Source organism: Onychomys torridus, chromosome 2, assembly GCF_903995425.1.
Source record: "Onychomys torridus chromosome 2, mOncTor1.1, whole genome shotgun sequence".
In the NCBI taxonomy this organism is placed as follows: Eukaryota; Metazoa; Chordata; class Mammalia; order Rodentia; family Cricetidae; genus Onychomys; species Onychomys torridus.
In genome coordinates this window covers 101,160,834-101,177,962 of record NC_050444.1, presented here as the reverse complement: position 1 = coordinate 101,177,962, position 17,129 = coordinate 101,160,834, and the positions used below count along the sequence as shown (strand labels likewise).

Sequence of the window (17,129 nt, the reverse complement as noted above, 5' to 3'; positions counted from 1 at the left end):
TCCAAATTCATTTTCCTCTTTTGGCATTTGAAATGGCCCCAGACTTGACTTAGCTCATCACTCAAGATTTTTTCCTGGCACTCTCTTTGAAGGATGTAAATATAGTAGCTTTTCAGGTATGAGAAGGGCCTCGTGGGAAACCACGTTCAGCAGAGTTGCAGAATACTTTTGCAGCAGACTTTTTTAGAACGATGTTTTCTTTTTATCTTGTTCAGACTCTAAACTTTTTTTTGGCTTCCACTCAACCGTGGCATATACAACTTAAATGTGCCAAAAATAAAACCAACTCTTTTTCAAATATGTTATTTTCAATCAGAATTGAATCAAAGCCAATTTTAAGGCTAAGTGAAGATGCTAGGTTGATGGTGATTACTGCTCTTACTGTATTGGAGGTTAACATAACGGAGTACTAAAGGGATAATGACATATAGAGAAGAAATCACACGTTGGATTCCTACATGAGTACAGAAGAGGGACTGAAAAATAATTGAGGGCTGGGGGAAAGTTCCTATTGGACACCATTGCACAGAGACAAGAAACCATGAAAAGCATCAATAATTGTGGAAAAATTCAGAGTAGTGTGCTGCTCGAAAGATACTGCCAGATCAATAGCAGCCTCAGCTGCAACACAACAGTCATAATAAATTACCTTGCTTTGGGAAACTCAAACTTTAGGTATCTACAAAATGCTTATTATCTAGGTAAGGTATTGGTTGCCAGTGGGCTTACTAGTATGTTGCAAATAGAACGTGATAAGCTGAGAATGGTGCACCTAGCAGATGACACAGAATTGTGATGGTAATGAAGAAACCTAACTTTATCACTTTAGCTCTCAAATGATCATAGTCACCATTTTTAAGCACCCACCACACTTTGACAGCATTAGACATTTTACAATGGAGATTATTAAAGTTGTGTGGGATTCCACTGACATGTGGATAAGACACACTGTGTAAAAGTATTTAAGTTTTATTCCATTGTAATGGTGTGATCTGGAATTCAAGTAATTAAATCTTGTTCAAATGTCAAAATCATAACACACTGTGGTGATATGATGGAAATGCAACACAAACTTTTGACAACTAAAAGTCCACTCCTTGGAGATCATATACTTTGTTCTCCAACTTTTAGTAAGTAACATACACCTGTGTGTGATGAATTACACTACTCACTCACAAGTACATTCCCTGAGTACATTAAATAAAGTACATACAAGCCCGATCATAGCCTGTTTTGTGACAGCATGTATAATCTCTATCTGTACACAACCCTGAGTACCCATTATGTTCTAGGTGCTAATACAGTGCTTTAACTCAGCCAAAGCCCTGCTGAACTAATAAGCAAATAGATCATTGCTCTGTAGAAAGTAAATCAGGGTAAGAGCAACACAATGTAAAAAGAGAAGGAAGGCTGTCTGACAACACATTGTAAAAGAAAAAGTAAGGTTGTTTCACTCAGTAATGAGAGAAGGTTTCTTAAATTAATCATGAAACAAGACATTAACGGAAGATTTGGGGTGAAGGCAGACATACAAAATAAAGAAATCAGCAAGCATAGACACTATTCCTTTAGCTCAAGAAGGGAGACTGCAAAGAGTCAAGAAGTAAATGAAACTTATAATGCTCACGATGTTCCCGAAACTTACAAGGCTTACAAGGCCTGTCCTCATGGTTATTTAAGCAGAGACAGTTGCTGGGGATGGAGGACTCTCCAAACAATAAAGTTGCCTCCAAGGATGCAGCTTGTGTGATTTGCCATTCATGTTGGAGTGGGCTTTTCACTGTGCAGCTACCTTTGAGTCATCTGAAAGAAACCCCTTACCTGGATTCTATAAACTTCAAAATTCTTTCTTCTAGCTATTTAGAAATAAATTTAATGCATGACCATTTTGGTATAAGAGTTAGTGGTTCTAGGGTATCGCTGATCTCCAACTAAAGCAACACATTTACTTTCTGTACACTATGAAAGAAAAACATAGTAAGACTGCTATGAAATCCCATGTAAACTCGTGCCTGCCTCACTACAGTAGAAGGCAAGGACTGGCAGTCAGGTGTAGACAGAACCATCTTGTTAAATAAGAAACACAGCCAATTGCAGAGTTAAAAGCCAAGAGGTCAGAGCAATAGCTGAGAGCTGAAAACCTTCACTGCTGCTCTGTCTTTCCTCTCCACAAGAGGCTTACTTCCTGTGTCCTGTCTTTTATATCGACTTTCTGTTCTGCCTTCTCATTGGTTGTAAACCCAGCCACATGACCTCCTCGTCACTGCCTGTCTGTACAGACCTCCAGGTCTTCTATGGTTGGTATTGAGATTAAAGGCGTGTGTCGCCATGCTGGCTGTGTCGTGATGCATGGGGTGGACGGGTTTGAGCAGAAGAACAAGAACACTGCAGCTCAGTGGATGGTGAAACAGTAATATGTGTCACTGTGTGGAGTCTGTTTTGTAACCAAGTTCCCTTCTTATGATGCCTTACCCAAAGTGCTTACAGTCAGTATACTCAGTCATTCAAGACTGCTCAGAGTTTGGGAACATGAGAATACACCGCATAGTGAATAACATCATCATTAGGAGATAGGGCAGCATTCTCAATAAAAACTGGGAAACCTGGCCAGGATTAGTTTTGATGGAAAATCTGAAAATGACTAATCCAAGGATCTTTATCATTACATTTTATGTAGTGTAATTATTCAGATATTTCATCTATATAGTTTTGAGAGTGTCTGACATTTACAATTTTTGATGTGAGGTTATAGGCCTGAGTGATGAAATAATTCTTAAAACAAAATGCATCATTTGGACTTGATATACATAATCATTATACAGGAGTGTGTTTCAGTGGAGTATATGCAAATCCACATATTATTATTATTATTAAAGGATTGTAATAAATCATTTCACAATTCATGATTAAATATCTAGCATGTTCTTTATCTAGTTTTAAATGTGCTATATATCAACAAATATAGTGTTAGCATCAAGTTCTGGTTGTTAACCAATAATACTGCCAAAAGCTTATAATGTTTGGGAGGTCTGTGGAACCCCATTGGTCAACAACTCAAAAAAGATAACCCATTTCTGGTACTGAGGGTTTTCTGGTAGCATAAGGCATCTGGTTGTGGTATTGCCCCTCCTCTGTAAAGGGTAAGTCCACTGAAACTACACACACACACACACACACACACACACACCTTCTACAGTAGTTTCCATAAAGCCTTAGTGTTACTTATCCCTTTCTATGAACTCTCCTCTACTTACATGTGAGTTACAGAACATGGATAAATCTAGCATGTACTGAACTGGAAGTTTCATCTCTATTGACTAGCTTTTATTGTCCTAGAAGGTGTTGTGAACACTACCAAAGGAGAAAAGCAATCATCAGTCTCACTCAGCTATGAATTCTGCCTGGCAAGATACAGCCACTAGTGCATTAGTGGCATGAATATGTGGGTGTGACCAATCACTTGTTTAACTGGATTTAAGGCCTGCTGTATGAGATGAAACCTAACACCTTCAATATGCCCAAGGGCCTGTTGGCTAGATAAGTCAAAGAAAGGCCCTAAGGGGAAAACTTACTACTGTTATTCTGTTAAATGGACACAATAATGACTCTTAATGGCATGTTGCTACACCTATAGATTAGGGTTATCACTCAGTCCTCATCAGAAGAAGCCTCTTCTTGCCATAGATTGTAATTAACACAGAATCTCACATTGGTCATTATGCCCAAAATAAGAAATATCAGAATACTCAGTCATAAATAGACATCTCTCCCCTCAAGGTTTGGGGATCTAAATGGAAGAGGGGGCAGAAAGGTTGTTTAGAGCCAGAGGTAGTGGATGACTTCAAGGGAACAGTGCCTTCCAGGCACAACAGGGTAGATGCATGTAGTGGCCGTGACAGCATGCACAAGGCCAAGCTCAAGCCAGACAAAATCCCTACATGGAAGAGAGGAGAGAAGCATGACATAAAGCCCCACCCCTAGCTGAGGAACTGTTGATATTTGATAGCTGATGGGAGTGGGAAAGTCAGTAGAATGACCCCTGGTATATCAACCATACTCCAGGGCAGACTTAGTGCCCAGTAGTAGTTGGCCAACACAAACTGGACTTGATATGTTATGTTTTTGTTTTGTTTTTCTAACAAAAAATGAGAGTGACAAAGAGAGAGAGAATGAGAATGATGTTGGGTGGTAGGGAGATGAGGGAGGATGTGGGAGGGCTTGCAAAGGGAAGGAGTATAATCAAGATACATTGTATTAAACTGAAGAAAATTCAAAAAACTATTTTAATGGTACTCAAAGTACACAGCAAATATATATAAAGAAATATGCCTAACTGCCAATTAATGTGCTAATTAATACAACCAAACAAGTTAAGTGAAGGAGTACTCTTTAAAATAGCCTGGGGTGCATGCCTGAAATCCCAGAATTTTGGAGACTAAGACAGAATGATCACTAGTTAAGGAACAGCCTGAGCCACACAGCACCTGCTTGCCACACAAGGGCCTTTCTTTCCTCTGTGATAAGAAGGGGCAAGTTCAAGTGAGTCCCCAGAAAGGCACGAGGTGCAGCAAGGAGCACATTCTAGAGGATCCATGGTCACCTCATCTATCTCACTTTGGAGCTGAGCAGTGTGTTATCCTGACCTGTACTCCAGCTCAGACCCTGGGAGTGGGACCAGGGACTAGGAAAGGTGGAAAACAGGCCAAGGGCACCGAGTCGTCTCAACTACAGCCCAGATTTGTCCATATCCAATTCCTGTTTTCTAAAACTGAAAGGATTCACTGTCTTGCATTGTTGAGTTCAAGTTTGTGTGTGTGTGTGTTAAGTGTTGCTTTTTTTTAAGGAGGTTATTAAGAAAATAATTTATTAAAAATATTTTTATGTTTATTTTTTAATTAAATGAATTATGTGTGTGCCTGTGGATATGCTCATTTGTGTCCACATGCATGTGGAAGCCAGAGGCCAGCCTTGGGTGCCACTTCAAAGGGGCAGTTTTGAGACAGCAGCTCTATTGGCCTAGAGCTCAGCAACTGGCTAGGCCTGCTGACCAATTAGGCCCAGGGATGCTCTTTTCTCTCTACCACTGGGATTACAAGGATGTGCCACCATGCCTGGCTCGGACCATAAACTCTGCTTACATTTCACAACTCATCTCCCCAGACTGTTAGCTGTTTTCCTCATGACTGCAACGCTGACTCTTGTAAGGTGAAATCTCACCTCGGTTTTAATTTGCATTTTTCTGATTGCTAATGAAGTAGAACAAACATTCATTGGCCACTCATATTTCATCTCTTTGAGCACTGTCTACTTCGTTGGTCAGTGTATTGAGTTGTTTGGGGAGTTTTTGTTTAGTTTTCTGAGTTCTTTGTATTTTCTAGATGTTAATCTTCTGGTTGGTATGCAACTAGAAAATATTTTCTTTCATTATGCAGGGTATCTCTTCCTTCAGTTAACTCTTTCCTTTGCTGTGTAGAAGCTTTTTAATTTCATGAGGTTCCATTTGTCAGTCATTATTTCCTGAGCAATCATAGTATTATGCAGAATGTCTTAATAAGGATTTTTGCTCACAGCTCAAGCACTCATATCACATTGTTGATCCTTTGGAGCTGGTTTTTGTAGAGAGTGACAGATAAGGATGTACTGTCATTCATTTGCACATGGATATCCAGTTTTCCCAGAGCCATTTATTGAAGAGGCTATCTTTTCTCCAATGTGTGGGTTGGGCACCTTGGTTAAAAATCTGGTGGCTATAGTTGTACGGACTTAGAGGCAGTTCCTTTACTCAATTCAATGACATACATGACTATTTTTGTGGCAATATCATGCTGGTTTTGTTCTTATGTCTTGTTCTGTAGTATAACTTGAAGTCAGATATCCAGCATGACTCTTTTTTCCTTAGGATTGCTTTGGCTATCCAGGGTCTCTTGTGCTTCCATATGAATTTTAAAGGCTTTTTTCCTATTTCTTTAAAAAGAAAACATTGACATTTTTAAGACTTATTTTTATTATTTTTAACTCTATGGAAGTATGTGTGTGCGCACACACGTGTGTACACATGGGTGTGAGTACATGAAGCCAGAGATCTCAAATCCCCTGGAGTTAGAATTACAGATGGTGATAAGTCACCCAACATGGGTACTTGGGGAACTGAATCAGGTCCTTTGGTCAAGCAGCAGGGGCTCTTAACCACTGATTAATCGCTCCAGCATTTTTTCTTAACTTTTTTTTTTCTTTTTGACACAGGGACTCACTATGTAGCCCCTTGCCAGCCTAGAACTCACTATGTAAACCAGATCACCCTTGAAATCACAGAGATCCACCTGCCTCTGCCTCCCAAACCACCACACCCAGGACACTGGAATTTTAATGGAGACTGCACTGACTGTGGAGATTGCCTTTGTAAGGCAAACATTCCCACAATGCTTCAGGTCCATGAACATGGAGGCCTTTCCATCTTCTCAGGCCTTCAGCTCTTCAGCATTCTAGATCTCTCCTTGTGAGCTCTTTCACTGCCTTGGTTAAATTTATTCCAAGGAATTGCTGAGGCAATTGTGAACAAGATTTTTCCCTAATTTCTTCCTTGGCATGCATGTTAGTGTTTATTCAGGAAGGTTATTTAATTTTTTTGTTGTTATTTGATTTTTTTATGTTAACTTTTTATTGTGTCACTTTGCTGAAATTGTTTATCAGTGAGAAGTGTTTTCTGGTGAAGCCTTTAGGGTCTCTTGTGATCCGGAATCTTTTCATCTACATATAAAGATACTTTGATTTCTTCCTTTCCTATCTGCATCCCTGTTTCTGTCTCTGTCCTATCGCTATATCTCAGACTTCCAGAGAACACTGAGTATTAATGGAAAAACTAGACATCTTTGTCTTATTCCTGATTTAATGGAAATACTTTGAGGTCTTTTTCCCCCATTTTGCTTAATGATGGCTCCTGAGCCTTTATTCCTTTGAGTTGTGTTCCTTCTATTCCTAATCAACTTTCGACTTTTTGATAAGTCATCTTGAAAGTTGTGAGGAATGGGGCACTGTGGTTTGATGTTTATTCCCCTGGTGATTAGGGATACCAAACAATTTTTCACACATCTACTAGCCACAGTATGTGTTCTCTGGGAAAATGTCCATTTGGGTTTTTGGACATTTTAAAATTGGGTTACCAGGTTTGGGTGCTACACAGTTCTGAAGTTCTTGTATATTTTGAACATTAATGTCTTATTGTATGCAGGTTTGTTTGATAACTTTTATATCCCATTGCATAGGTTGACTTTTCATTTTGCTGATTGGCTTTCCTTACAGAAATTTGTTAAAGATTTCTTTATTTTATAATTCAACATCTGTGTCATCTCAGGGTAACAAGAAAGGTGAGAAGACACAGTCCTCTCTAGAAGTCTAGCTAATAAATACAGGAAATGCTAGAATTTTACAGTCAGAATGTTACAACCTCTAGTGAAAGCCAGTTCAAAATAACTATGGCCTATGGCTTCTAAACACATTTAGGTAAAATACCTCATGGGATGCTTTAGGATGGATGAATCAGGGTTACAATACCTAGACATAATGAAGAATCTGAACACTAAAAGAGAGACATGCAGACAGTGTACCTTCTGAAGTGACATGACAGGAAGTACGTGGCATCACCATGCAAAGTATTTCTTCATAAATACCAATACTCAAAAACAAAATTTTTGAGAAATGGTCTCATGTATCTCTAGCTGGTCTTCAACACAATAAGTAGCCAAAGATGGCCTCCAACTGCTAATTCTCCTGTGTCCAACTCCTGGGTCCCTGTGCTACCACACCTGGTTTATATGGTACTAGATAGAGAACTTGAAGTACTTGCTAGCCAAGCAGTCTACCAACAGCTACCCAAAACACATCTGTTCTCATTTCAAATCGTATCAAGTGTTCATCACAGCAAAGAGATCGACCCAAGAAGGTTGTAGAAGAAACTATGGTCTCAGGAGTCAGCTGTTAGTTTTATAACAAGAATGTGCAGAGAGGGTGGAGGGAAGAAAAAATGAGGGTAGATACGATTAAAATACATCATGTATTTGTATAAAACTGTCAAAGAGTAAATTCTTTAAAAGTTGTATTGTGTGTGTGTGTGTGTGTGTGTGTGTGTGTGTGTGTGCTTAGATGCACATATGTATACATGTATGTATGTATGTGTACCAGGTGTGTGCCTTTGAAGGTCAAAAAAAGGAATCAGATCCCCTCTAACTGGATTACAGGCAGCTATGAGCTGCCATGTTGGAGCTGGGAACTGAACCCGGGTCCTCTTTAAGAGCAGTAAATGCTCTTAACCATTGAGCATCTCTCCAGGCCCTAGGAAGCCTTGTTCTCCAATCAAGTCCCACAGATTCATTTTTACTGTTGTTGTCTCTGAGTTTGGTACATTCTCAAACCATAACTAGCTGGACTAACGTCAAGGAGATTTTCTCGTTTTTTTTCTAAAACTTTTCTTCTTGGGGTTTTAAAGTTTAATGTCTAAAACAGTTTTGAGTTGGTTTTGTTTGCAGCATAAGATAAAGGTCCCTTTTATTCTTTGTTCTTTTTATGTGTGTGCATTTGTGGGTGCTTAAGCATGTGGAGGTTCGGGGATCCATTTGCTTCTGTCTCCTCAGTGCTACAATTACAAGTTGCTGGATTGCCTTTGCTCAGCCTTGGTGCAGGGGGAGGAGCTTGGTCCTGCCTCAACTTGATGTGCCATGCTTTGTTGATACCCATGGGAGGTCTGCCCCTTTCTGAATGGAGACAGAGGAGGAGTGGATGGGGAGGGACATAGTAGGGAGGGGGAGGGAAGGGGAAGCAAAACTATGGTCGTATGTAAAATAAATGAAAAAAATAATTAATAAAAAAAAGTATATATCCCCTAGGCCAGCTATTTTATGTGTGTGATGATGATCAAACTTGGGGTCCTCTTGCAAGCACTTTCTTGACTGAGCTCTCAGCTCCAACTTTATTTTCTTGCATGTATGTATTCAAAATAAATATTTAAGCTATGATTCTGGTAACTCAAAATTTAACAAGTGAAGAGAAGAAGGTTTACCACTGTGAGAAGATTCAGGATCACATTTAGTTTTCTTCTTCAATTCAAATACATATATATATATACATAGATATAGATATAGATATAGATATATGATAACATATATTGAAGAATGATAACCTACTTCAGAAAACTTAAGGCATCTGTGGGACCACGGAAAGAAATGACTTTTGTATGGAGTTTTAGACTGATTTACTGCACATCCCTTAATCCTTAAGTTGCATATTCATTGCTGTATTTTCCTCTAACTGCTGTCACTTAAATTGTCATGGAGAATAGGGCAAATCAGGGTCAGTTTATATAAGCGCCATCAATCTGAAGAACTTCATCAGTCTTTATTTCAAGGCATTATGCAAAGAAAACTGACATTAAGAGAGCCTTAACTGACAGCAAATGAAATCAATCAGCAAATCACTAAGCCATAATAAACTCACTCAATTTGCAGATAACCCTTCCCGTTCCAGGTCTTCACCTAGGCAGTCCATCAAACAGGAAGATAAAATGAATAGCAATTCTGGTTGTAGCACTTGAACTTTCAAGTGCTCACAGACTCTAGTCTCTTAATAATAAGCCACAAAAGGTGTTAGCTAGCAAGGTTACACTTGTGCTTAAAATTGGCTTCAAAGATGAGAAAAAAATAGAAAAGATCAAGTTTAGGATTTAGTTTTTACCTTTTTACATTAATGGCAATAATTGCATCATACATCACTTTTTTCTATTAAGGCCACCTACAACTGAAAAGTGTAACATTTAAAAAAACTCTGGGCTTTTTGTTTTGTCATTTTTCTTTTTTGCTAAGTGCATATCAAATATTTTACACAGAGGCAAATATTGCCACCATTCCACCAAGTTGGAATGTGAAGTCCAAACAAAAAAATGTAAATAATGTACATAACAGCAACAAAAGGGGTTTAAAGGAAAGTACAAAAAGAATAATTATGGCTGAAAAACTCATCATTTAGCTAGAAGTGTATGGTGGGTATCCCCCACCCACATCTTGGCAATGACTTTAGACTACGCTGGAATGGAACACTGCAGTTGTTAATCGTTTATTCTTTTGAAAGCACATGTGAACACATCCTCAATCAAAAACTGCCGAGTCAAATCACTAAACTATTCCTCAATGTACGTAGGTCACTGTTCCTGACCCCAGACCTCTCACAGCCCAGTCCAACAAAGCCTTTGTTCATACAGCACTTCCTGATGTGGAAAGCACCTTCACACACACACATCGTCTCATTGATCTTCCCACAGTCCTGTGAGCCAAAGCAAGACAGGCATCCTCACCCTTCCAGAGGTGGGAGTGGAAGCTTAGTGATGCTGATGGAGTTGCCAAGGTGGTGAAGTTAAAGCTAGGACTTCAGTCATGATTGTTCTGACTCTCCATGCATTCTTTCTAATACCATGATGCCTTGCTCCTTAGAAAATGGAATGACTTCATCCTTTCCAAATGTCATCTGTTGAGAAGCTACCATCCTAATCCACATGTTGTTTTAGCACATTTGGTGACAAACAGAAACCCGAACTCTCAAAATTTCCAACACCTGCAAGTGTCTGGTTTGTGTGCTTCTGTCTGAGAGAGCACCTGAACCGTGGCTGGACACCAAAGCATCTTATCTCTGACCCAGGAACATGAAAACCATTTCAGACATGCCATATGTTCCTCACAGTCACCCCAAAGTGCCCCAGAAGGGGATCCATTTCACGGAAGAAAAAACTGATGTGCTGGAAGAAGGAAGCGCTAAGAGCTCTGGGAAACGGTGACTGTGGGACCAAAGCCCAGCTGCACCATTGGCACCCAGAGAATGATACTCCACATTTCTTCTTCCCAAATAAGGATAAAGGCATATCCCATGAGAAGGACAGTGTTGTACAAGGTCAAGAAAATCCCTGCTACATGCAACCTGTGCTCAGAAGGAAGGCTTGAGTAAACTCCACATCAGAGGCACACAGCCTCTTCAAATCTCCTGTAACACGGACTCTGCTAAGGTAAGTAAGCTTTCTCCTAGAGTATGTTTTCCTTAAAAAAATGAAATTACAAAATTAGAAAGATTATTTCATAAGTTATACCCATTTTAAAGCATTCCTAGCAGATTTTACATAGTGTTAGTTTAGGTCACTGGTACCAGACTGTCCCCACAGATGATACAGTTCAGCATGTGCATGTGTGGCAAGCATGGGACTATGAAGTCTGCAGAACTGCAGCAGAAGCTTCTGTGATTCCATTATTTGCCCTCACGTCTCATTTTCTTTTCCTTTCAAAGGCAAGGAGACACGAAAAGTCCCAATGGGGGGAAGGGCTCAAACTTCTGACCAGAACAACACATACAGTGAGATGTGAACTATCACATGCATGAAATAGTTCTTAAAGCACAAACTTAGCAGCTTTCACCAGACAATTTCTGGCTAGCAGTGTCCAAGACTTCATCTCATCAACTGAGTTAAAGACAAACACCTTCTCATGACAAATCATTTGAAATAAAACACAGAAACTAATGGAGGAAGGGCAGCATGTTGTCTTGTAAAACTGACATACCCAAACAAAAAGATAACCATGTGTTACTGGGTTACAAAGAATACTTGCAGAATAGTATGTGTGGTCTGGTTACTATTCACATATGTAAATACATTATAAATAAATGATACTTTCTTATTAGCTTGTACTTATGGCTAAAAAGAACAAGAAAGATATATAAAAGTTAGCTCTGGCTGTCTGGATGCCAAATTTTAGGAGATCTTAATTTTCTTTTAGACTCACTGGGGGTATGATTTTTTTTTTGTCTTTCATGTACACATTTCATAATTTTTTAAAAAATCCAATTTTAAATGTTAGCAAGTTTTATGGCAAGTAACATTATTTGAAACAAATGTCACTGTACACCAAGGTATATGATACTGTCATAATATTATAATATATGTTATAAAACTAATGAACCAGAGTAATAACATTTTTAATCAGATATGGTTTTTTATTTTTAAAAATGTTTAACAAGATTTTCACTCAAAGTGGCTCATTTTTATGTTTAAAAAGGTAATAGTTCTCTGAAAATTCATGTATGCAGATGGGATGACATAAGAGGAAAATATCAAGATGATACAGTCTTATAAATGAAATTGTCTAACAGCTCTTCATTTCTAAAAATGCCAAGAATGAAGAAGTTTCTTGCAGAGCAATTAGACGGTTGCCACACTGAGAATACCAAGACAATGCATGGAAAAACCTACTGTAGCTGATGGCTGGTATTTTTATTCTCAGTATTTATCTCATCCTTCTTCAAATAAAACATTAAAATATTTCCTTCAGAACGTTCTTTATGACTCATCAATAGCAATACAAAAATAGCTCAAAGAAATTGATAGACCTAGTAACAAACAGAAATGTAAAAATGATGGCACCCTGAAAGTCATGAGTAGCGTTTAGAACAAAACCCATGTGAGCAAGGCCTGCTACGACATTATGGTTTAGGCGTGATCAAGGGATTACTGCATTCACAGGGAAGGCTGTGTTGTTTAAAAATCTTTATAAATAAGTGGTTGCAAATGAAGACTTTCTTATGAATACATATTTATGAAATATACCACATTTCCAGAGGTATAGTTATTATGCACTGAGTCCCTTAGGAGCACGCACAACTGTGACAAAAACCTAGTCCTGGGTGACCTTGCCAAGCATATGAAAGTCATAGTACACACCCGTGTGTACTATGAGCCTCTTCTGCTCAGAGCTCTGAGGCTGCAGCCATCAACAAGGCTGAGTTCCTGATTCTTGAAGCTTACATGCTTGGGGAGCACTGACAAAAATTCAGTATTTACAATGTATCTGTTACTCCACACTAGTTGGAGTGGATGAGTCCATTCCATGAATCCTCACACCAGTGCTGAGCGGGAAGCTTCTACTCTTTTTAGAAATGAAGAGACTAAAATAGACAAATTATGAAACTTACTTACTTAGCCCTCTTCTGGTTTTCTATTTTCCCATAGATTCTACACAAACAAAATTGTACTTTATAGAAAAATCCTATTCTCATTATTTTTCTCTCTTTGTGATCTTAAAATATAAACACAAGCCAGTAAACCATGCTTTGCAGAAAGTAATGGGCATGAGTAAGAGCAGAATGGCCTGGTTACCACTCTATCATTAGGTGTCTGGCCTGCTAATATCTTACGTCATCTCAGTGACCTCCAGTTTAGTCCTTTGTAAAACAGAACCAATTGCTCCTGGGCATCAGGCTAGGTCAGGGAGCAGTGAACTGGGAGCAGAATCAGAGTAGTGGCCAGTCACAGACTCCAAAGAAGTTGTGCTGCACAGACAGATACACACCACACAGGAGCTCCTGGAGTGCTTACTGTCCAGCTGCTTCTTATCACTGAACGGTAAGGAAAACAAATATTTATTGGTTACTTGTCAATATCTGCTAGATATTAACAGCAATTACAGGTTAAAATTACTTTAAAAACATACTTTGGATGATAAGATAAAAAACAGGTATTATCTTTACATAGTACGAACACAATGTTTTTATTACAAAGCCCTCTACATTCACACTGGCCATTTTAGTTAAAGCTTTGGTCTGGGTGGTTTAATTTTTCTTGGCATTACAGTGAAAGCTTGCAAGACTATTAATTGGAATGTAAAAATGCAGTTTTTAATTTGCCGTAAGCACTTAGACAAACGAGAGGTTTCACAGAGGGCATGGCCTCCCTGGAAAATCACCTGGCATAAAAAGTAAACAGGAAATTAAGGTAGGCTGCACTTGAAAAAGGACTTCAGCTTTTGAAGAATCTATGAAGAAAGGATCATAAATAACCATCCCTTGAAACAGAACGGACAAACACCTTTCAGTAGGGAAATGGGCCCTGTCATTCCTCACCCTCAGGAGGCTTCAGGGGAACGGGATGAGTCACCAGGCCCTGCCTGGGACCTCTGACCACTCTATATTCACTGCCCATTCACTGCTATCACAAGCCTGGAAAACTGGTACAACGCACTCCGTAAAGAGACACTGAGACAAAAAGCTAGCATTTCTACATTAGTACATTAAAAACATACTTGTATTTTCATTTTTTCTAGCACTGCTCACAAAAGTAAAGATATGGAATCAACCCAGGGTTCTATAACATATAAATGGATTAACAGTGTAGCACATACACATGTTGGAATATTATTAATCAGTAAGAAGTAATATCTTGTCAATAATAATATCCATAAATGGAAAGGATTAACGTCCTGACAACATGGATGAACTTGAAGGACATTGCGTTCAGTGAAGTAAGTTGGGCACAGACAACCAAAGCTCCATGTTCTCATTCATGTGTGGAAGTTAAATGAGATGCTTTCTGTGGAGAGAGAATACTGATTGCTGAACCTGAGAAGTTAAGAGGGGTGGGTGCCAGAATTCTGCAGCACAGTGTGGTAGATGTAGTTTCATGCAGTTTGTTGTTTCCAAATTACTAGAAGAAAGGATTCTGAACGTTCCCAACACAAACAGTAATGTCTGAGGTGATGACATGACCCTAATTATCTTTATTTGATTGTTTCCTACTGCTACATATTGCATATATGCATGAAAATACTGTACTCACAATTACTATGTGCCAATTAAAAAGTTTTAAAATACTGAATTCCTAAAATGATGTAGTTAGAGTGAACACACACACTATCCTGTAAAAAATTGAAAAGCATATTTTTTATTTCATTTGGCTATTGAATGGAAAATGTATCTGTAAATTTGTCTACATTATACCATAACTATGGCGCGCGCATGTGTGTGTGTGTGTATATATATATATGTGTGTATATATATATATATATATATATATATATATATATATATGTATGTGTGTGTGTATATATATATATATATATATATATATATATAAATTGATTAATGTCTTCCACTAACTGGAATAGACAAGTCTCCAAGGCTTTCCTGCCATCATTTCACAGGGTGTTTAACTCCTCAGCATCACACTGAGGCCTTCAGCTTCACAGTCAGCTACTGGAGACTTAAATTTGTTCCACCTTTTACCAGACTTCGATCTCAGGAGAATTACCTGCTGTGGTGGTTGTTTTCCAATTTTAAAATGGAGAGATTGCCACTTGTCTGGCAGTCACATTGGAGAACTGAATGGGTTGACAAGGTTTGGGACATGGAAAGTTCACTGAAACGGGAGCTGCCATCATCCTCACCACACCGGCATCAGCACCATCAATTTTACTGTCTCCCCAACTTTCTAACTACCCATATATTACTAAACTACAATGTGTCCTGTGCATAGCATCAGAAAACTTACCTGAGCATTTAGGTATGTGGTAACATGTACAACCATTAGAAGAATTAAAGTATAAATCCCTTGCATTTCTTTCTTGCTATTTCAATATATCAGAACCATTGAAAATTAATGCTTTTACCCCCAAAACAGCATTCCTAGAATAAGTTTCCTTTAAATCAATAAGATCTAGCTCAGGGAAAAAGATCTTTATTTGTGAATTTTGACAAAAACTAAGCCTTGTGAGAGCGAACCAAGATAGCCAAATACAGGATTACTTTACACTTACTTAAAAAAGAAAAAAAAATCTCAAATCATATTGTATTCAGGTCTATAATAAATTTATAAATATTGATAATCAAATTTAAAACACACATTTAATCTTGTCCTAAATAATGGTAAAGCCTATAAAAAAGTAAAAATGTTTTATGTCTAGTTATATAATTATATTTTTAGATAAAGAAGCAATGAATATTTTGTTTGCAGAGGATGATCCAGGCTCTAATAACAGGTTATATTACTGTGTAGAGCATGCAAAAGTTAATACAGATTATATGAACTAACATTTGTCCAAAATTAAAATTAAACTTCTAAATGTTAATAGTGAGTTTTAAAAAAAGACATTTTGCTTTTAAATATATTGGGCAACATAGAGAACTGTTAAGTAAGGACAATCTCCTTTGTAATATCATGCTTCCTATAATTTACATAATACTGATGAATATTTTCAAATGAAGGCACTAAAGGAAAAACAAAGCATGTGCTGAATTTTATCTTTTCCAACTTACAATGTAACCTGAACTTTAAGGAAAATGATCACAAAAACACAATCATGCTAGAACAGGCTAGCTACAACATTTGAGAATGAATGATTCTGAAATAAGTTCCTGAATTAAGTTTAAAGCTATCCAAGGTTTCATGCCTTGGTATTTTGAGCTTTAAAATGAAATGGCCCAGTTTGCACACTGTAGTGCAATGCTTAATAAAACCAACTATTAAGAAGTAAAGGACTCTTTAATGCAAAATGCAGCTAGGTTCTAAGTTTTTCCGAAATTAAAATGTGGATATATTTTAGAATTAACATGGAAATTTTTCAGATATCTCTCCTGAAAATTTGTTGTGAAAGAAGTTGTTTTAACAACAAAAGTGACAAATAGAGAATAGCTTGGAAAGATAACAGCCTAATGTCTTACCATCTCCCACTGATAGGAAAGTGATTCTTTTAATATTGCACTTTGACATAAACACATACTTTTCTTTGTGAAATGCTTTTCTGCATGATTTTAATAGGCTATTTCTGGCTTGAAAGAAACATGTTTTATGCTACATGCTAGAAAACATTTATTTGCATCTCATCTAAATTATTCACAATACTTGGAGGTTTGCATTCTCTTCTAGTTAGTACAATTTAGTTTTCTATACATTTCAGTAGCAAACAATGTTATTTAGATGCTAACCTGGCATGCTACAACCTCTGGCCCACCCTTGAGCCCCTCCACTGCAAAGGTCTCCAGGTGCAGTTTGGGTAGCTGCAGGGTGAAGTCATTCCTACTTGCTGCAGTCCGTGACAGCGAGATCTGATCTCTGACCTAGAGGGAAAAAAACAGCATCAATGGTAATTCCCCTTCAGACACATTAACTGGGATGAACTGGGTCCCCTTGAGCCCACTGAGTGGACTTGCATTGATCGCTGGACCTGAAATCCATGAATAAATTTAGGACTAATTGATTTTTCGTTGCAAATAAATCTCTAATTCAGAGTGCTGGGGGAGAATGTTAAGAAGAAAAAGCATCCTTCTGCTTGAAA

General features: G+C 38.1%; 1 protein-coding gene across 3 annotated transcripts in view; it reads right to left on the bottom strand.

Annotated features, from left to right (window-relative positions):
* The window catches only part of Ccdc171 (coiled-coil domain containing 171), a 330,958-nt gene that overhangs the window by 69,381 nt on the left and 244,448 nt on the right, over positions 1-17,129 (bottom strand). For all 3 annotated transcript variants that reach the window (XM_036179739.1, XM_036179740.1, XM_036179741.1), the window contains one exon: positions 16,780-16,911. In XM_036179739.1, coding sequence (XP_036035632.1) covers positions 16,780-16,911 — 132 coding nt within the window. The remainder of the gene's footprint in view (positions 1-16,779; positions 16,912-17,129) is intronic.